Below are 18,968 nucleotides of genomic sequence, written 5' to 3'. Positions count from 1 at the left end.
ATATCTGTTTACTCTCACGAGGCTGGACGAGGATAGTTATATTCTGTGCAAACAGTGGCATTATTAATTGGAGATGTTTACTGTCACTAATTAGAGGTGTAACTTCTACTGGTTTGGTTTAAAAAAAAAAACTGCTGGAGCTCTTGTTTGCAGCTAATTGGATGGAGATCAAAACTCTATCTATGTGGAAGTGCACTTAAAAAAAAAAATCATTTTTGGAAAGTATGTGTTTTGCAAGGAAAATTACATGTGATTTAATTAATTCTCGGTGTGAAGTGGGGTTTCAATCCCTCTCATTGGTTAAAAATGTCAAGATTTTTGTATTGATTTCCTTTCCAGCAAGGCGATCATTTAACAGTACACATGCCATCTGCTGCCTCGGCTCCCCCGTTCTCTCCGCCAAAACGCTGCGTGTGATTCTGGCTCCCCCCCGGCCAACTTATTTCGGTCAAACTATTTCAATAGGCAGTCTCTCTCCATCTCACTCTCTCTCTCTCTCTCTCTCTCCCCGCGCTCCAGTCGGCGACGACTTGGCTCAGACGAGAGCGTTTCCTGTCTCCGTCCGGCGCCCTCGCATGTCTTCGCTGCTGCGCGCGTCCCCCCGTGTGCCCGTGCAAGGGAGCGATAGATAGATACATACCCCCCAAAAGCCTGCAGCTGGAGTTCCCTGCACAGAGTCAGCACTGCGCAGGATAGGGAGAGAGAGAGGGTGGGAGGGAAGGAGGAAGAGAGAGACACACACACAGAGAGGGATCAGACTTGCCACATCCCTGCCAAGAGGGTGAGCATTTTACGCGCGATCCTGTAGCCGATCTCCAGCAGCCCCGCTCTGCCAACAGGACTAATTTCACCACGACAACTTGTAAACTCTTTATCTTTAAGTTGTTTGTGTGTGTGTGCGTGTGTGTGTGCGGTGCGTGGAGAGGGGAAAACACCCCACAACTTTTAGCAGCAGACACCATCTGCGCCGCGGTGAAGTTATTCCCTCTTCTTTCGGTGAGTAATTGCAGTTGTGTCCAGTTACGTATCACGCGTGGATGTTTTTTTTTTACATTCCCGCAATGCATCTCATTTCGTTTGCGGTTTTTTTTTTGTCCCGCATGGAATTAGTATTCCGTGGACACAGGTTTCCTGCGGCGGCCGCGCACTGACGGTCCGCGCTGCTCGATTCCCATCATCTTCTTATTTGCCGCCGTCCTCTTCCGCTACCCCCCCCCCCCCCCAAACCCCGAAGTTGTTGAGATGTTAAATCGATCTGTGTTATTGATGCGAGCTATTGTTTTTTCTTTTTATCCGACAATCGTCTCTTATCGATTCGGGAACAGGTGCGCCCTGCGAACTTTTTTTCTTCTTCTGCATTGTGCAGGTGTTGACAGCTAATGCGCAATGATTGATACTTAACAGGAGGGTCAAAGCAATCAGGTCACATCAAGGCCGAGCACGGGGGGCTACCTGCTGATTTACACTGCAAAGAGTCCATGTCAAAGAGTGCAGGACTGGGCTGCAACATCTCCATTTGTTTGAATCAAGAGGGGGGAATGCAAGCAAGCAGTGTGGAAGAAGATACATTGAGGCGAAATGAATCATTCTCTTAATTAGACGATCTGTCCTATTTCAGGTTAATATACCTCCACATGTTTCCAGGGAATTCATGAAATGAATGTGCCACTTGTTTAATAGATCAATACACAATAAAATGACTTGTAATGATGGATATTCATTGCAGTGCAGGTTGATTTCGAAGCTAAATGCATCAAATGATATGAGAGATCGGTGACTGTGCAAAATGCTAAATGTGTTTTTATTGCCTGAAACTCCGGTAGTCCCTTCAGTGAGTGTGTGTGTGTGTGTGATAGTATTTTGCAGCATTTATAATTTATATGATCATGTCCCTGTCAGGACAGGGTGGGTGCGTTTCTGCCTGTGCACATGTGGAACTTTAGATCTCAGTTTAAGGAAAAAACGTGACTCCAAAAATTCCCAGTTTTGGCTTTTGCCACAGGAATATGTCAAATCTTTATCAATAATCCACCTCCTGTTTGGTGGACGGACCGGTGCTCCATCGTGTAACAAAAAGGCAAATCTTTACACAGTGTCATTCAGCCTCAGATCGTCTTGCCACGGATGCCAGAGGAATTGAAATGAATGCGGGATGAGGTATTAAAATCTGCGAGTGGGGAGACCACCCCTTCAGCCGGGCTCAAGCTCCTGCGTCAGCAAGAGTCTGGTCCGTCTGTACTGTAGTCGGCCTTGAAGACTCACCGGCTGCAGGGTTGTTGTTGTACTGAAGCTGACCCTATGCTCTGATTTTCCCCCGGGAAGGAGACACAGAGAGGGAAGGTGGAGGAGAAATCAATAATAACTGCTGTTTTTTTTTTTATTATCACAGAGTTTCAAATGTCACTAAAAAGATCTACATGCTGGTTCACTCACTGTGCTTGACTGACACCACAAACCGCCTTTATGAAGTGACTGAAACCATAATTCACTTAAGTTCTCTGCAGTTTGTGTTGTGTATTCTGGCCCGTGAGTGAAGACACTCAATGATTGAGGAGAATATGGATCAGAGGAAGCGTGTGATTGGTTACTGAGCGCCCTAGCACTGGTAATCCTGTTGTGAGACTGGCAAATGGGATTAGGACACTGTGTGTAAGAGAAACAGAGCCGGGGGATGACTGGGAGGCTTTTACGTTCACGGCTTTATCTCACATTTTCACTTAATTTGCCGTCTTGGCTTTGACACGTTTGCCCAACAATGAGTCTGCTTCTCCGCGGGGAGTCAAACATGGACTTTGATCGTTTTTTGAAAGGCTGGTGTCGGTACACTGAGTCTGCCAGAGATGGTATTTTTTGCTGATATTTGAATATTTGTAAAGGCAGCATCATTAAAAGTACCAAAATGTTGCATATGCTTTAAGGTAGGACCCCAGCGATTGATCAGAAGACTAAACAGCCTTTATATCAGAAATAATAGACAGTTTGAAATGTGGAAGTTAACACACGATGCCTCTGTTTTTTGTTTTTTTATGTGCCTGTCCTTCTTCTTTACATTTTCCTTGCTCGTAGCTCCACAGTCAGTCATCATACTTGAAGACATCAGGCCTGGTTGTCACTCCTTGAGTGTATGAAAAAACATCTTCCACCCAGAGAGATAATCCATCACAGTCGACGCCTTCATTTGTTGTTGTTTTTGTTTTTTTGCCCAAAGTTTTTTTTTTCTTCCTCCTTTGTCACTTCAGTGTGCCCGAGTCGAGCGTTTTCATATCAACGCTGCGTTGCGTTACGCTCTGCTTACTGTCAATCACCTGGCACCGACGGGGAAGAAGAAACGGTCATGAGAAAACACACTCGTGTCACATTCTTCTCTTTGTATTCGTTTGCGAGCGGAGCAGCTAATTTCAAGCTAGATTTGACGTTGTACGCTTTTAATCTTTACAATGATATAACAATAGACATGTATTGAGGGGAAAAAATGGATTTATCTGCAGCATGAACTGCTTCTTAATTTGGGCAAATCAGCTAGACAGTAAATCAGCGAAAACTCATTTAATAACAAGCCAATATCTTCTGCACCCATTACTACATTAGCGTTATCTCCTGAACCCACCCCCACCTCTCCCGGTGTTCAGGGTTCAGCGAAGCATTAACCCCGGCCGCGTGGCTCCGACTGACCCTACGCGTTTTTTCTCCCCCACGATACCACCGCTGCAACCTTCCTTCCACGACCAGGTCTTGCCCTGCAGACACATCTGCTCCACTTTCCACCTCCACCATTAAATCGTCATGCAGAGCCAGTGACTTTGAACGCGTGCGTATGTGCGTGCGCGTTCATGTGCCGCAGCCTCAGCGTGTATTTTGCGTCCTAGTTCACGTGAAAGCAGATCGGGGTGCATGTCTTCATAGATTTATGGCTTTCGGATCCGGTTTTGCCTTGTAGGGGTTTGTGTGCTTCTCTGCACTGTCTGAAAAAAAACAAAAACGTTCAAGATTATGAATTTGAACATCTTTAACTGCGTGATTCCAGATGCTTCTCACACACACATCTAGGTGTCTGCAGAGGTGACAGTCACTCTGTTGTCATTTACTTCCGCGTTGATTATTAGCACCGGATAATTACTCCGCTGTGGCGAACCATAACGGATCACTTCCACAGGATGTGTGCTGCTGTGCTTTTTTTTTCTTTTCTTTTTTTCATTTTTGCTAGGGGGAAACAAGAGACTTAAAAAATGAGAACTGAAGAAGCTGTGTGGGAAGAAAGAGGTCACTTTATGCCAAAGCAATTACCTTACTCGTCCAAGCCCCTGCCAATACTCTGCATAGAGGAGAGAGACAGAGAGGTCAGCGTGGAAATAAATACACATGTGGTCAAACTCTCGTTTTTTAAAACGTCTGCACCTCCTGCAGTTAAAATGCCATTTAGGAGTCAGAATCACCCCGAGATATTGCATAAATTTGCAAAGCAAGCTCTTCACTGTTTTCATTTTCCTCCTTCCACATATTTATTGTGGGAAGCCATTGTTTCGTGTCCTGTGAGATAATAGCAGCGATATTATGAAGTTTATGTAATTGACTAATGACTCAGGACTGCCGGGATGCGTTGTGACATGACGAACCTCATCTGTCAGGAGCTGATGCTTTCCTCCGCGTTGACAAGTCTCTGGCATCTTGGGGGATCTGTCACGGCATGACGACGGCGGGGAGACAGATCCCCCTCGCTCGTGCTCGGGCCGGCGAAACAGACTGTTCGGGAGTAGAGGTCAGGAGCACTCGGGCCATCACGCTGCTGACAGCTCAGATTTATTTTTAATCTCGGTGATGAGAGCTCGCCACACAGATCATGTGGCTTGTTAGCGTTGAGTGGCGAGCCCTGCCACCATTATGCCACGCTCGTATGCGAAGGAAATGTGACAAAATAATGACCTTGCTGAGGTGAGGCCCAGATAATAGGGAGCCAGCCGAACAGCGTGTGATTGTTATTCCACGCAGCCACTGTTGTTTCAGTCGCTGTGAAATCTCTACGCTTATGTCATTTCCTCCTCCATCTTACCCTCATTAACATCTCGACCTCGCTGGATTTCTTTCTTTGCCACGCATGGTGGTGAAGGACATTGTGTTGATTGTACAATATTTACTGTCTATTAATATATGTTTTTTTTTTTTTTACCGATTTCGTCGTGATTGGTGGAAAAAAAATGTCATTATCGTTGCATCAGCAAGCACATTACTTGCTGTCTAAAGTGACTGCGGTCACAGAGACAATTTTGCTGACGGTACTTTCTCTCCTCTCTCCTCTATGTCTTTGTCTCCCCTCCCTCCCTCTCGCTCTCTCCCTCTGTTCTGATAGGTGCCAATTATACAGCCTGTGTGTTGAAGCCTGCCCGGTCGCCACTGACCCTGTTACCCAGCTTTAATGTCAACTCCCTGGCTCCTAAGTGGAGGGAATTACCCCGCTTTTAGTCTCCAATCAGGAAAAAAAGAAGAGCAACACAGCAAAATGCAGAGCTTGACTCTTTTTCAACCCGTGCGCTCTTTTCAGGGTCTGACTGCTGTTGCTCTCTGGTGAAACACAGGGTTTTTTCAGGACTGTGTGGATAAAACCCAGAGGGTTTTGACATTTCAGCCTTGTTGTCTTTTTTTTGACTTTTTTTTTATTTTTTAAACTTGCTCTTCTTCTGGCCTCGTTGCTTTTTGGAAGGGGCCCAGATGATGGGGTGGTGTTGCTCAGGCATATGCAGAGCCCTGGCTCTCCTGGCGCTCCTGTTTCCCCTGCGGGAGAGGGGCTGCTGGGGGCTGAATCCCAGCCCTGGGCATCTGGAGAAGTCCCCACACTCTGATCCAGACCCCTGGGAGGCCCTGCAAAGGCACAAGCGCAGCTGGGTATGGAACCAGTTCTTCGTATTGGAGGAGTACACAGGAAATGAACCGCTCTATGTTGGCAAGGTAAGCGATCTGCGACTGTTAATGGGTCAGCATTAGCACGGCTTATCGATGTGTTGTTATATTCACCTAAAATACAACAACAAAAAACACCTTATGATAAACTGAATCACACAAGTCCTATTATAGCAGGTCTGGCACCAGGTTTAGTGCACCTGTACAGTAGTACACATATCAATAATCTCCTACTATAATGGCCTGCAAAATCTGGGACACAGCAGTGTTTTACAGAGTTGCACATATTCCTATTGCCCTATATACAATGTTAAACAAATGGAAATATGAAACTCAGATGGTGGAGGATGGTGTTCTCCATTTTTATTCCAGCCAGGCTGAAGTATGTGCTTGTTGAAATGTGCAGTTTTAATTTATAGGCCGGTGTTCGATGTGACAAGGTAATCTGCATCGTAATCATTCCCCAGAAAAAAATATTCAAAATTGTCTTGTACAGTAAGCGTTCTGCCAAGGTACAAGCAGGTAGATCAAAGTAATGCATGTTTTGGCAGATAAATAACTTAAAAAATGTATTTCAGACCAGTGGAAGCAGAAGTAAGATACCACTATTTAAAAGTACTTAATTTTAAATAACTTTTAGTCATATTTTACGTTTGTATTATTATTACTAGTGCATTAATGTGTAAGCAGCATTGTACTGTTATATGAGCTGCTTTGAACTGCATTACATTCTGCTGGGTTGTTTGTTCATTGTATTTTATGAGTCCATCATTTTTTTTTAAATCAGCAAAGTAAAGCTGTCAGATCAGTGTATGGAGTAAAAAGAAGAGATGTGATGATGTAGAAGTATAAATACGTATGAAATGGAAATGCTTTGATAAACACACAGTAGTAACTAACTTCTAATTTTAAATGTCAGATACATCGAGTGCAGTAAAGCGTGATTTATTTCCTTTTGAACTGTAGGGAAGTAGATGTACAAGGGAGTACACAACTGAGAGTCAAGTAAAATGTAAGCGCAAGTACCTCAAAATGTACTTAAGTACAGAACCTGAATAAAAGTGCTTAATTACAGTCCAGTACTGGAAGGTACTTCTAACTGTGAAACAAGTATGAAGCAGAAAAAATGAAAAAATATAGTAGAGGCATATCTACCCCAATATGAACTACTCTCTACAATCCAATAAACGTAACAATTATTACAATTTCTTTCTTTAATTTTTAAATCAAATATTTATGTTGAAGTCGGCAGTAAAAGTGCAGTCTTTGGTGTACACAAGGCTTTCAGCACCACTGTGTTCGTGGACAGCTCCTGCTTAGAAAACGGCTCCAGTGTGTGCCGTGCAGGCCAGATGGGTCCTGGATTGGTCTCTAGATCCCTGTTATCTTGGAGAATTTTCTGGTCTTATTATTAAATTAGTTTTCATCTTTCCACTCATCTGCAGGATAATCATTCTCATCTGCATGTATTTGCCGGGTCTGCTCTCGTAAGCCCATTTCCTTGCTGTCTCTGAACTGGATTAGCGTCTCCAGCTGGAATTAGGATACATTTGACTGTCCTATTGTTCTCCTCGTTTTTTTTTTTTTTTTTTCGCCAGAGAGATGCTGGAGGAAAGCAAATCAGAATGAGAGTATTTTGTGTGAAAACTGCTGGAGTTCAGCTAAAGGTCAAATCTTGTCCGAGCGTCGACAATATCTTCAAATCCTGTCTTGTCTGATCTGCGTGTCCCCAAGATATCTACTCTTTCTGATTTATCTGGGAGAGTATTTTCTGCTTGTGAACCTCTGTCGCCTGATTCAGATGTTTGTGTCCTTTCCTGGGTTTGCCATCTGAAAGTAATAGAAGAGAGGCCAGAGTGTTTATTTTCTTTTACACATGCTTGTGTCAGATTTTCTCCCCCCTTCTTGTTAGTAAATCCCCAAGGATGTCAACAGGCTGATTATTTATTCATGGATGTGTAGAGATTTGCTTATCCACGTGGAATATACGCATTTGCAAACCCTTTACTAACAGCTGGTCTGTTTTTTTCCCCATACATGCATGATTTTTCGTATTTTTATGTTCATTGTTGTGCTAGCTTTAGTCGTCTGGGGTAAAGACGTTTAAAAAGCTAGCTACATCTTTACATCTGACCTCGTGCCCAAGCTCAATCTAACCCTTTCAGAAATATGAAAAAAATGGATTCATTTACTCCCCGCAGGCAGAGCAGACTGCCTGGGAGGCTGAGAAGCTGTCACATTATTTGTTCCCTAAGATCATAGTTGTCACATAGTGTGTGTTTGTTTGGTATCACGAGGGCACGCCGCTGCTGCAAAAAAGACTGGGCAGGACACCCTGGCCTCGTGTGAGCGACGTGGAAGGTCCCTCCATGTCAAAAGAATGACCTCAAGAGGGATGATTTTTTTTTAGGGAGCTTCTGCCAAAAAAACAAACAAACATGCAGCCAAAGCTTCCTACTCAGCTCTACAATTTCCAGCAGGTTATTGGCAAAAGCAACAGAGTGACATTAACCGTAATTTCTTTTGTCAGATATGTGCGGTTATCTAATATGACAAACAATGGGACTCTGTGTCCAAACAATGGCACAGTTGCTGCACAATTTGGTCATTTGTTTGGCTGGAAGCAAAGGGAAATATGATATAGTCGGTAGGAAATGGGAAGTCATCACTTTGGCCTGGCTACTCCCTTTGCATCTGCAGTCTGCTCGGCATTAATGCATTCTGTCAGATTCTGAATTTCACAACCAAATGTCCTATTATGCCTTGGCACTCTGCCTCGGGTAAGTTTACTGGCCTGGAATCAGCTGCAGTCACATCAAGCCACTGGAAATATACATTAAAGAACAAACAGCGCGGCGCACCGACGAGCACAAACGCCGGAGCAATGCATCCACTTAACAAACACTCTCCTGTAAACATGGTGTGATTAACATTTTCTGCTGTGTTTTCATGTGACTAAATATTTACAAGCGCTGAAACGTACTAATCTGTAGCTTCTGCTGAATAAGCCACAATTTTTTTGGAACACGTCTTTGGATCTTCTTTTTTTTTTTGGTCAATGCACCGACTCTCCTCTTTAGTGATGGATCAGTTTCAATTAAAGTGACTGGAGGAATTTCATGCGAGGCACAAGCACACAAACACGGCCCTTATGCTGCATCCCACTTTGTTTATAAAGAGGTCTGATGAATGGACTTACTGTATTGCACCTTATAATTCAGGCTCACACTCACAGCAGAGCCTCAAATGGAAAACACCCTGTGAGGGAAGAATCTCTTATAGCTCGCTGTCAAATCTTCAAGTGAGACTGAAGAAAAGGAAATTACTTACCTCACGTGTCGCAACGCAGGAAACAGGAAATGTCCCTTTTTCCTCTCTGCAACAAGTGCTTCCGTTTGATCATATTTATTTCAACAACGATTACGCATTTTCATGAGCGTGCATCATGACTCATTTCTGACCTGGCAGCGAGAGCCTGGTGCTGTGCAGGCCTGTGATTCAGTTTTCATAATCAAACAATTTGCATCATGCGCATCAGGGATAATCCCACAGATAATTACAATGGAGCCAACATAGCATGTCACTATGCAAGGTACTTCATTAGCATTCTATTAGACGCTCGCTGTCAAATGGGTTAGAATCATGGAGCGTGCGGCGACGCGGCAAAGGTCAGCCTCGGCGGCGTGTACTTGCACTCGCTGGTGCCGCAAACACAAATCGGTGCAGCTGGGGAGTGGTGAGAGCAGCATGTTGAGCCGGGAACGAGGGTGATTCAAGCTGACGGAGGGGACATCGTACACGCGGCACCCAGGGAAAAAAGCTCACAAGGGGGGTGGGGGGCTCATGAGACATCCTGGGGGCCTCCGGGATGGTGGCAAAGCCTTTATCTGAGCCAGGGAATCAAAGCGGATGAAAACAGCAGTGTAAACCACACTAGAGGGTAGTTATCAGCAGGGTAGGGGAAAGGACAGGAGAGAAACATTGTTAACACTTTCTCTCACATGTAAACGGTGAGACTGGAGTCAACGTCAGCAGGTCACTTTTAAGATGTCCAGCAAAGAGCTCGGGACAATGACAGGAGAGTGTTGTGTAAACTGGTTGATTCAAGACCAAAACCCAATAATTTAAGGTGGTAAAAATATTAAATTGCTCTGCCTTGTGTGTGTGAATGTGTGTTGTTAGTGTGGCTGTGATGTAAAACCCTCGTATGTGTCTATATAACAACCAGCAAAAACAAACGCATATATGAGACTAACAGACAATCGATTGTTGCATCTATTTTAAAGGCTGTCTAAATTTAGCCGTGCCAATGTCATGTTGTTCGATTGGATCTCCTGTCAGGCGCAAATGTGTGTTTAGTAAGAATGACAGCATTGCGAGAGCTCGCCCTGCAATAATACCCGCAGGAGAGTGAGAGATGTCAGTCAAAGCGAGTTCTACACGCCCACGCAGACCTGAGAACGGTCTAATCAGGCAACGTCGGTGAGAAACACCTGGGTAGGTGGACTGGGGTCGGCAGCAGCCCACAGCTGCATCAACCCATAAACTCAAAAAGCCAAATTTGCTCCAGTGCGTAGCTTACACACACTAAATTTGATAAATCTGTCAAATTAAAATGTTGTTCTCCAGACACCAGTGCGGAAAATGAACTACAGCTTGGCATTTTCTCCTTTTGTTCCCAAGATGTTTACTAAAACAGATGCCTGTGTGAGTCAAAGTACAGCAGAGACAAAGGCATTCCAGACGTTTTTTTGATCGGGCACAGTGATTTACGTCTCATATGTTTGCACTCATCACAGAAGCAGTTTGCCTTTTTGGCAAACTTAAGTCGTTATTTAGAGCTGTAGATTTACTCGCCTTGTCTCACCTCTTGGCTTCGATTCGTCAAATTTATGGCGGTCTGTTTACGGCTCCGTAAAAAATAATGTCCATCATTGTGGCATTTGGAGGTATTGTATAAGATAAATGCTCTTTTTTTGTAGCCGCTAGAACTGTAACTTAATTAAATATTTAGCAACATTGTGGGCGCGCGGGAGTTGTGCGATACTTTGTAGTTGTTTTTTATGTTACGCTTTCTGTCTGAATCCTCTTTTATGTGCTTTTTTGTCTGAGTATGGAGAAGTATCCTGAAGTGCTGATGTATTGGATTTTCCACATCCCCAACTGGTCTGACCGTGAATAATTCAGGAGAGGTCCTCCGCCTGTGCTGAGAGTATAGACATACTATGAATACACAAAAGTTAAGTTTTTAGATCTCTCCATTTTGCCGCTGCAAAATGGATAACAGGTGGCCCAGAGACTATTGTGTTTGGGATAATGGTGGTATCTAGCATTCTCCTCCATTTCAATGAATAATGTAAACATGGCAGGGCTTAACAGCAGTTCATGTATAACAAAAGAAGCCGGTAAATGTCTGCCACTTGTTCCGCCTAGAAGGGAAGACCATTTACCTTTTGTTTAATATATATATGAAGTTTTAGTTGAACAGAAAACAAGACGTGATATGTTGCACAGGCTTGTGTGTGCAGAGGCTCCTCGGCTTTCCTTTCCATATTACAGAGCGGTGGTGGTTTTTCAAGCACGGACTGATTACATTTAATATGATATCCGAAGGAAATTAAAGCAGTTTGATCTCAGTGTACCTGATATTGGTTTTCATGCAGCCTGATCAAACACCGGACTGCATTACAAATGTTTCCTTAAAGTGCAATTGCAGAGATATCGAATTTTACTCATCTCTATAATTTCTCCTTCAGAGAATTGCTCATTGTGTCAAGCGTGGTTTGAGATTGATTCATTATGTATTAACCTCTGTTGCCTATGGGGCCCCATTTTTAAAGTCTGTCAAACCTCCATTGACTGTAATAAACATTGAAGCTCCATAGTTATCAGATTATTTTCCACTTTCTGCTTCAGTCTAATTTTAGAAACATCCATCTAAGTGAGAAATTTGGTTTCCTTTTCATGTAATGAGGATGAATAATATGATCAACGAAGGTGGATTTATACATTTGAAACCAAATTGCTTGGTACAGTATTACCATGATCCAGGTTTCTTGGAGTTGTTGCATGTAGTAGTGAGTAAGTAAGTAACCCTAACCCCTGATGATTCTCAACCAGGGGCGCTTGTGTCCAGGGGGGTTCCACTGTTAGATTGCTAAGTGGATTATCTTGGAGAGAGTTAAACTTTGGAAAAGCTTACTCTATCCAGTTATGGATATCTAACCATATTCAACCCTAACACTCACCCTACAATGCGTATGTGGCATTTTTATGTGTAATAAACGTCAAATAAAACATACAATTATATATCGTCGGCATAGAAATTGTAACGTGTGTTTCTTAATAATATAATGAAGTAGTAGCATGTAAACGGAAAATACTGAGGGACCTAGAAAGCATCTCTGTGGAACGCCGTATTTTATAGGTACTAAAGCTGATTGATAATTCCCAATTTCCACACAGAATGATTAGATCGATCCAACAGGAGTAATACAGTGTGCTGACCACAGTCAGCCTGCAAATCATTAAAAACCCTGAGGAGTGTGGTTGCTGTGCTTGCCATTAAAACCCAACTGAAATTTCGCAAAGACACCATTCATAAAAGAAAGTATGCTTCTAATTTTTTAAGACCTTTGCAAGGAATGTCTGTTTTGAGATTGGACAGAAATGATTAGGAGTATCAGGGTTTTTTTTAAGGCTGCTTAATGATAACATCAGCATTCTAACATGCTGACTTAGTTTAGTGAGTTAGCTTTAAAAAATGATTAGATTTGCAGGTTTATGGTCACAAATCAAAGTATCGGACAAATAATTATTTTGACCCAATGATGAAAGTAACAGAGCCACCAAAGTTATTACACTTCATTGTGTGAAGGATGTGAATGTACAAAATGTTGTGGCTTTCAAATAGTTGCCAAGACATTTCAGTCCGGACCAAAGTGGAGTTGCTTCCCTGGAGCCATGCTGTTACCATGGCTAAAATATTTAAACTTTTATAATTAGTAGTGGTACATAATATCCAGTGTAAAATCCGTTTAATTGTAAATGCTGGGTACTGGAGGTCATTCACCGGGTTATGAAAGGACAACTGTTCCCTATTCCAATTGACAATAATTAATTGCTCTAACAAACTGGCTTTTGTGTGATTATTTTGCATGCACTCTCTTTGTTTACAATAGTGCACTGAGGGTTGATTTGGATTTTTGTTTAAATGATAGGAGAAGAAATACATAAATGGGTTATTCAAATGTCTCTCTTTAACTTGATTACTCTCAGTGTGTGTGTGTGTGTGTGTGTGTGTGTGTGTTTGTGTGTATATAAATATGTACAAATTCCAGCTCTGCTAAAGTCTTCTCTCCTCCATCCCCTACACACACATCCACACACACACACACACACACACACACACACACACACACACACACACACACACACACACACACACACGTTATACAACCCAACCCCCACAACCTCCTTTAGACATTTACAATCCAAAGGATGTATGTTAAAACCGGGGATGCATTGGCCACCTCTCGGTGTAATTAAATTCAGTCATAATGAATCATAGCCCCTAATCCTAAAACAGGCTATATTTCCACAGGGAGGAGAAATGACCTACATGTACTGGAAAACCTCTTAGTATAGCCTTTCTACTACAGCTTTCTCACTTGGCATTTGCTCTGAAAGCATGGCAAACAAACACAAACTTCACTTTGAGTTTTCATTGAAAGTCAATGCGTTGCGCTTATTTCCATATCAGTGATATATACATATATACATATATACACACACATCACACGATCCATTGTTATCAAAATTAGGTAGCAGCTTCAAAAGATACATAGCAAGTCATGCCATGGTTTGCAAGTATTTTTTTAATAATGTGGTTGAATCTTTTTTTTTTTTTTCTTTTCTTCTGTCTACGTTTTATGTTCTGGTTCCAGCTAATCTTATGTGACTTGAAAAGCAGTAGAATGTGCAGCGGCTCATTGCTCTGCGGAGAAAGAATCCATGCATAGTAACACCAGGCAATTAGGGTATTGTATGGGCCAGTCATCGGACTAATGTTGGTGATTCACAATGGAGGGTTCGTACCTTTTGCTCTAGGATGTGTATTTTATCATTTTCAGGCAGTGTTGGTAGTGGCCCAAGAAGCTGTCACCGGTTCATTGTGTTAAAAAAAAATAAAAAAATTAGCTTGGCAGCAGGAGTACACAGAGATAATGTGTACTTTGTTTTTCTGTTTTGAATGGCCACGGGTAAAGAAGAAATAGTGCACTTGGTTGCGCTAATTACGATCTCTATCTTTGTTCCGTGTGTTTGAATCATTGTGTTGAATTCATTCATTTTTTTAATTGCACTTAGTCCCTAATTAAATCATTGAATGTAAAAAAAGAAATGAATCAATCTTTTATTCTCGCCTAATAATAGGCATCCACTATTAATCATGTGGTGCTGAAAAACAGTACATACATGATGCAAAATTCCATTCCACACACATTTTTAAAGGAAGCCATTGATTCATAGATTTTGTCAAAATAAAGTATTCTGACAAATTAACCAAATTTGGACCTGATGATGGCACTATTTATCACAATTCATGTGTGCCAATTAATCTCAGAGTTGCTGATATATTTCAGTCCAACCCAGCGAACTATCCGCCTCTGATCCCAAAAGTGAAGCCAGAGAAACAAAGCTGTCACTTTGTTCAAAAGGTATTTCCTTCACAGCCCGAGCTCAATCACCAAATGATCTGGTAAATAATTAGAATGCAAGAAGTGACCTTTGCCTCCGTCTGAGTCAAAGGCATGGCCATAAAAACATAATTGCTTGATTCTGTGTCCATGTACCCCAGTGAAGAAAACCAGCCCCCCTCATTCCTGACTCCGTATGACAGACTTTTAGAGCCTCAAGGCCGATTTTTGAAATTTAGAACCACAATAGCTGCATTGGGCAGAGCTGGTGGATTAATCGATCTGTTTCTTTTAACCCAAAGTATTCATTCAATTTCAGGGACAGCAGGGATAAGTGGATCTTCCGTGGCACAAAAAATGTAGTAAATGTAGTAAATAATTGTTCTCGTATTAGTATGTCTTTTTCTATGTTTTATGCCCATGAAAAACCAATGGCACTTTCCTTTCATATGGCCAACCACAAAACTTAACTGTGGCCCCTTTCTTTTATTTTTCCTTTTCGTTTCGTCCTACTAGATTGAAGTGATTCCATAAAAACGCGCAAAATGGCCTACTTTTATAACCATTTCTGGACTACCTATATTAAACCAACCTTCCAGCCAATAGGACCTGGGCCTTAAGCTGACAATTGGTTTGGACTTAGGTAAACTAAAGATGGAAGACAAATTATTCCACCTCCATTCCCAAATTTCACTCCTTCCAGAAGATATCACTTTGACACCGCCTGAAGTCAGTTAAATTTAGTGGCTCCAGAGAGGTTTGAGGGATTTCTCTGAAGATATCCCGGTCTTGGAACCGAGCCCGATCATTTTCTATGGAGGAGATGAGTTCATATCCTGACAGTGTTAAATTATGCCGGGGGGCTAAGGCTATGCAAAGACTATGTGATGATTCAGAGATGGATTAGGCTATGATCTAAAGTTATTGAATTTGGCTGCTGATATCCCGCACAATGAAGAATGGAGGCAGGCGAATGATTTTCTCTTTTTCTTCGTGCAAGACTAAATATATTCACTACTGGAGGGATTGTGTACACATCAAAAGTCTTCCTTCCCAAAGGCCCTCTCATGTTGGGGTTTAATAAGGTATTTTATTGTTTGAAGTAGTGCTGCTTGTTTGAGTTGTTTATAATCCCTTTGGATCGCAGCAGCACTGTCAGTAGTGTAAAAGAGATGGCATTATCCTCGTGTTTTCTTTTCTTTCCCACTAGCAGCGTCTTCGGTCACATTATATTATCCAGGTGGGCTTTTCATTCTTTCCCCGAAGAATTTAAGGACGGCTCGAGTCACTGAGCTCAGGATTTGTATTATATACTTCAATGCCAGTAGTGGGCGATGGACATGTTTGATGGTTATGGTACGTGGAAGACAGGATGGAAGGCAAATAAAAAGCTGGTGACAAGGTAAACATTCTGTACTGAATAGCAAGTGAAGAGCTCACGTGTGACTGCGGTCCTCGAACATCTCACAGTGGAGTGTCTATTAGCTACGCTGGATTTAGTTCATGGTCAGTTGCACTTTGCTTTTTTATTTCAGACCTTCAGATCTTGTGATTTCAAGAAATAGAATTAAAATAAATTTATAGCTGGATTCCCCATGCTTTTTGCTTTTTGGAAGTATTCACTATGTATGTACATATGTATGTATGTATTTTTTTATTTTCACAAAGATGGCAGTAATTGTTCTTTTTGTTCAGTTGAGTCTTTTGCAATTTCTTTGGAAAGCAAAACAACAAACTGACATGATTAACTTATTTTCAACAGTTTACTGACAGATGGCAAAAGATAATCATATTGTAATATTTTCATAATTAAACATATGAAACAGTAATTAGGATTAGCTTCTTTTCTTTCTTTTGCATGATAGCATCTGTCTAAATATCTTTCATCGTGAGTTGAGCAAAACAAGGATTTACTGGATGAAAATAACATAAGTTATCATCTGATTTATTGATAATAATAAAATCATTTAGGGGTAGCCTTATGATAATTCAGAAAAGTACTGCATTCAGTCTCTAGATATTCTCCTTGACATGTAGAGGACAGGTTGCAGCACCGGGCAGAGGGACAATTCCCAGCTGGCCATCTGACATGAAGAATTCATAGATACAAGCACAGTTTGACTTCTTTGAGTGAAAGTCCAACAGATCAATGTCTCAAATATTTGAAATAGACTCAGGACATAAACGTTTCTTTCCCTCTCAGCTGAAAATACATCACTTCTCAAAAGAGAGGACCATTAACAGCTGGAGCCATGATGAAGATGACATTGTCTAAAACTGAATTTGCTAATTTATTAATTAGTCAATCAAGAGAAAAATAATGTGCGACTTTTGTTAATCAATTAATCGCTAGTAATTATAGTAAAATGGCTTTTTTCCAGACTGAAATATAAAGATCTGCTTTTTTCCATGTTATATCATTGTCATATGAGATATGATTGGAAAAAAACGAGACATTTGAAGACTTGCATTGGATATTTTTTCATTATTGTCATAATTTCCTGGCATTTCATAGACTATAGGCATCGAAGATTCATTGAATGAAAAATTGACAGATGAATAGATAATGCAAATCATCAATAGCTGCAGGTGAATGCATATTTGATCCTTTCTTTTTTTTTATTTTACTATCCTTGAGACATTCTTTGTGTCATAAAAAAATCAATTATATGCCCACAAAGGCCTACAGCATGCAAATGGAAGGTATTTAAATTTGTGAGAACAAAAGTGACATTGTCTATATTAACTGTTAGCTGATATACTTTATTTATGAACTGTGAAATATATGGACTTGATATCAGTATTTCTCACACACCTAACATGTGGAGAAAGGTTGGCAGAGTGTGATGTAGTGCAGCAGTTATTTAAGAGACTGGCATCCCCACTCACTGATGGAGAATGGTGTGGACATGCATCATCCCATGTTGAGTGCAGGCTACAGTGAGCTTCCATTATAATTAGCGCTGGACTGTAATGCAGACGGTTAAATGGTTTGTGTGGTCATTTACGTCGGTTTTATTTTCCAAGAGATGATCAGTTCTAATTTACATGGCAACCCATCAATTAAAGTACATAATTTAAAGGTGTCCACTTACCTGGTGCTCCTGGTAAGTACACTGGCCAAATTTAAAAACTGTGATGTTCTGTTCTTATGATTTGTACAATAGTTCCTTAAGATGTTGACATTATTAAATGTAAATAATATTCACTTTCCTCACCATGAACACAAGTGTAAATGTTTGTCAATATAATCCAATCCACCGCAAACATGAAAGTCTCTGTCTCCAACCTCCACAGATATGTCGAGCCACAGGATTTTAATGCGAAATTGCCCGCGTAAGAAACTTCTGCCGCAGATTTAATTCACAGATTTGTTTTCTTTTTTAAAGCTCTAAAACACCGTCAGGAGACCTTGATACAGGCAAAAGCAAAATCAATAGACCAGAGTGCACACCACATACGTGTGGAGATTGCTCTCAAAACGCTTCAACTCCTGCTCTCACTGTAGAGATGTGTCTGGAGTACCAGGACTGCTCTCTCCACCCACGCATAAAATCCATACAGCCTCAGGTATGTTGTCTGTGCATTTTGGGAAATGTAGGCACTCATTTGGACAAGCTTGGATTCGAAAAGGAAACTTAAAGCACCCACACTGATTATTAATAAAGGACCACAGACACAGCATGAGCCCGTGCTTTAATTTGACCTCTGTATCGATTAAATAAGCTGAATCTACATCTCTCACATGGGATGTGATGTGTTGGACGCCGAGGTGCAAGCATGCTACGCCTTTTTGACCTTAATCGTTTGCGTCAAACATCATTTTGCCATTTATTTCAGACGCATTGCATCTTATTTACTTGAATAAGATACTTAATTCGCCCACATGTTAATCGGTGCTTCAAAATTAGGTCCCTGATACCTTAAAAATAAACTGAGCAATCTCTAGCACTCTTTATGAGTGTTAGGTCCAGACAAATTCCCAGGGTACACTGCAGTTTTTAGAATCCAACCTTTTCAGGACCTTTGAGGGCATTACTGACAAAAAATGTCCAGTGGAATGTGACCATGACCTGTTCATTTTATTTATTTATTTAATTTCAGAGGGCTTACGGAACAGTTATATATAAACTTGAAACATTGTACTGACTTTTAAAAATAAAAAAAGTATTTGTTTTTTTTCCATAAATGTCTAGACATTGCTCTTGACCAAATTGAGAGATGTCAAAAAAAATTTTTTAATTTTTTAAATTTCACTTTAATGAAGGAAAATGTATTTAGATAGTTACAGATTTACTTTGCAACTACCTAGTTGAAACTCACATTTAAAAAAATGTAGTGGTCGGTTTAAAAACTGAAAAAGAAAAGGTTGAGTGCATA

At 41.3% G+C, this 18,968-nt stretch overlaps 1 protein-coding gene across 1 annotated transcript in view; it reads left to right on the top strand.

Annotated features, from left to right (window-relative positions):
• The first annotated feature begins 891 nt into the window (after nucleotides 1-891).
• LOC311029235 (cadherin-7) overlaps nucleotides 892-18,968 on the top strand; it is an 82,916-nt gene continuing 64,839 nt past the window's right edge. Inside the window, exons 1-2 of the mRNA XM_084034277.1 lie at nucleotides 892-996; nucleotides 5,345-5,940. Of these exons, the coding sequence (XP_083890403.1) occupies nucleotides 5,704-5,940 (237 nt within the window). The 5' untranslated portion in view covers nucleotides 892-996; nucleotides 5,345-5,703. The remainder of the gene's footprint in view (nucleotides 997-5,344; nucleotides 5,941-18,968) is intronic.

Source organism: Eutrigla gurnardus, assembly GCF_963514095.1.
Source record: "Eutrigla gurnardus genome assembly, chromosome: 18".
Taxonomy (NCBI): domain Eukaryota; kingdom Metazoa; phylum Chordata; class Actinopteri; order Perciformes; family Triglidae; genus Eutrigla; species Eutrigla gurnardus.
This window is presented reverse-complemented; position numbering and strand designations above follow the sequence as displayed.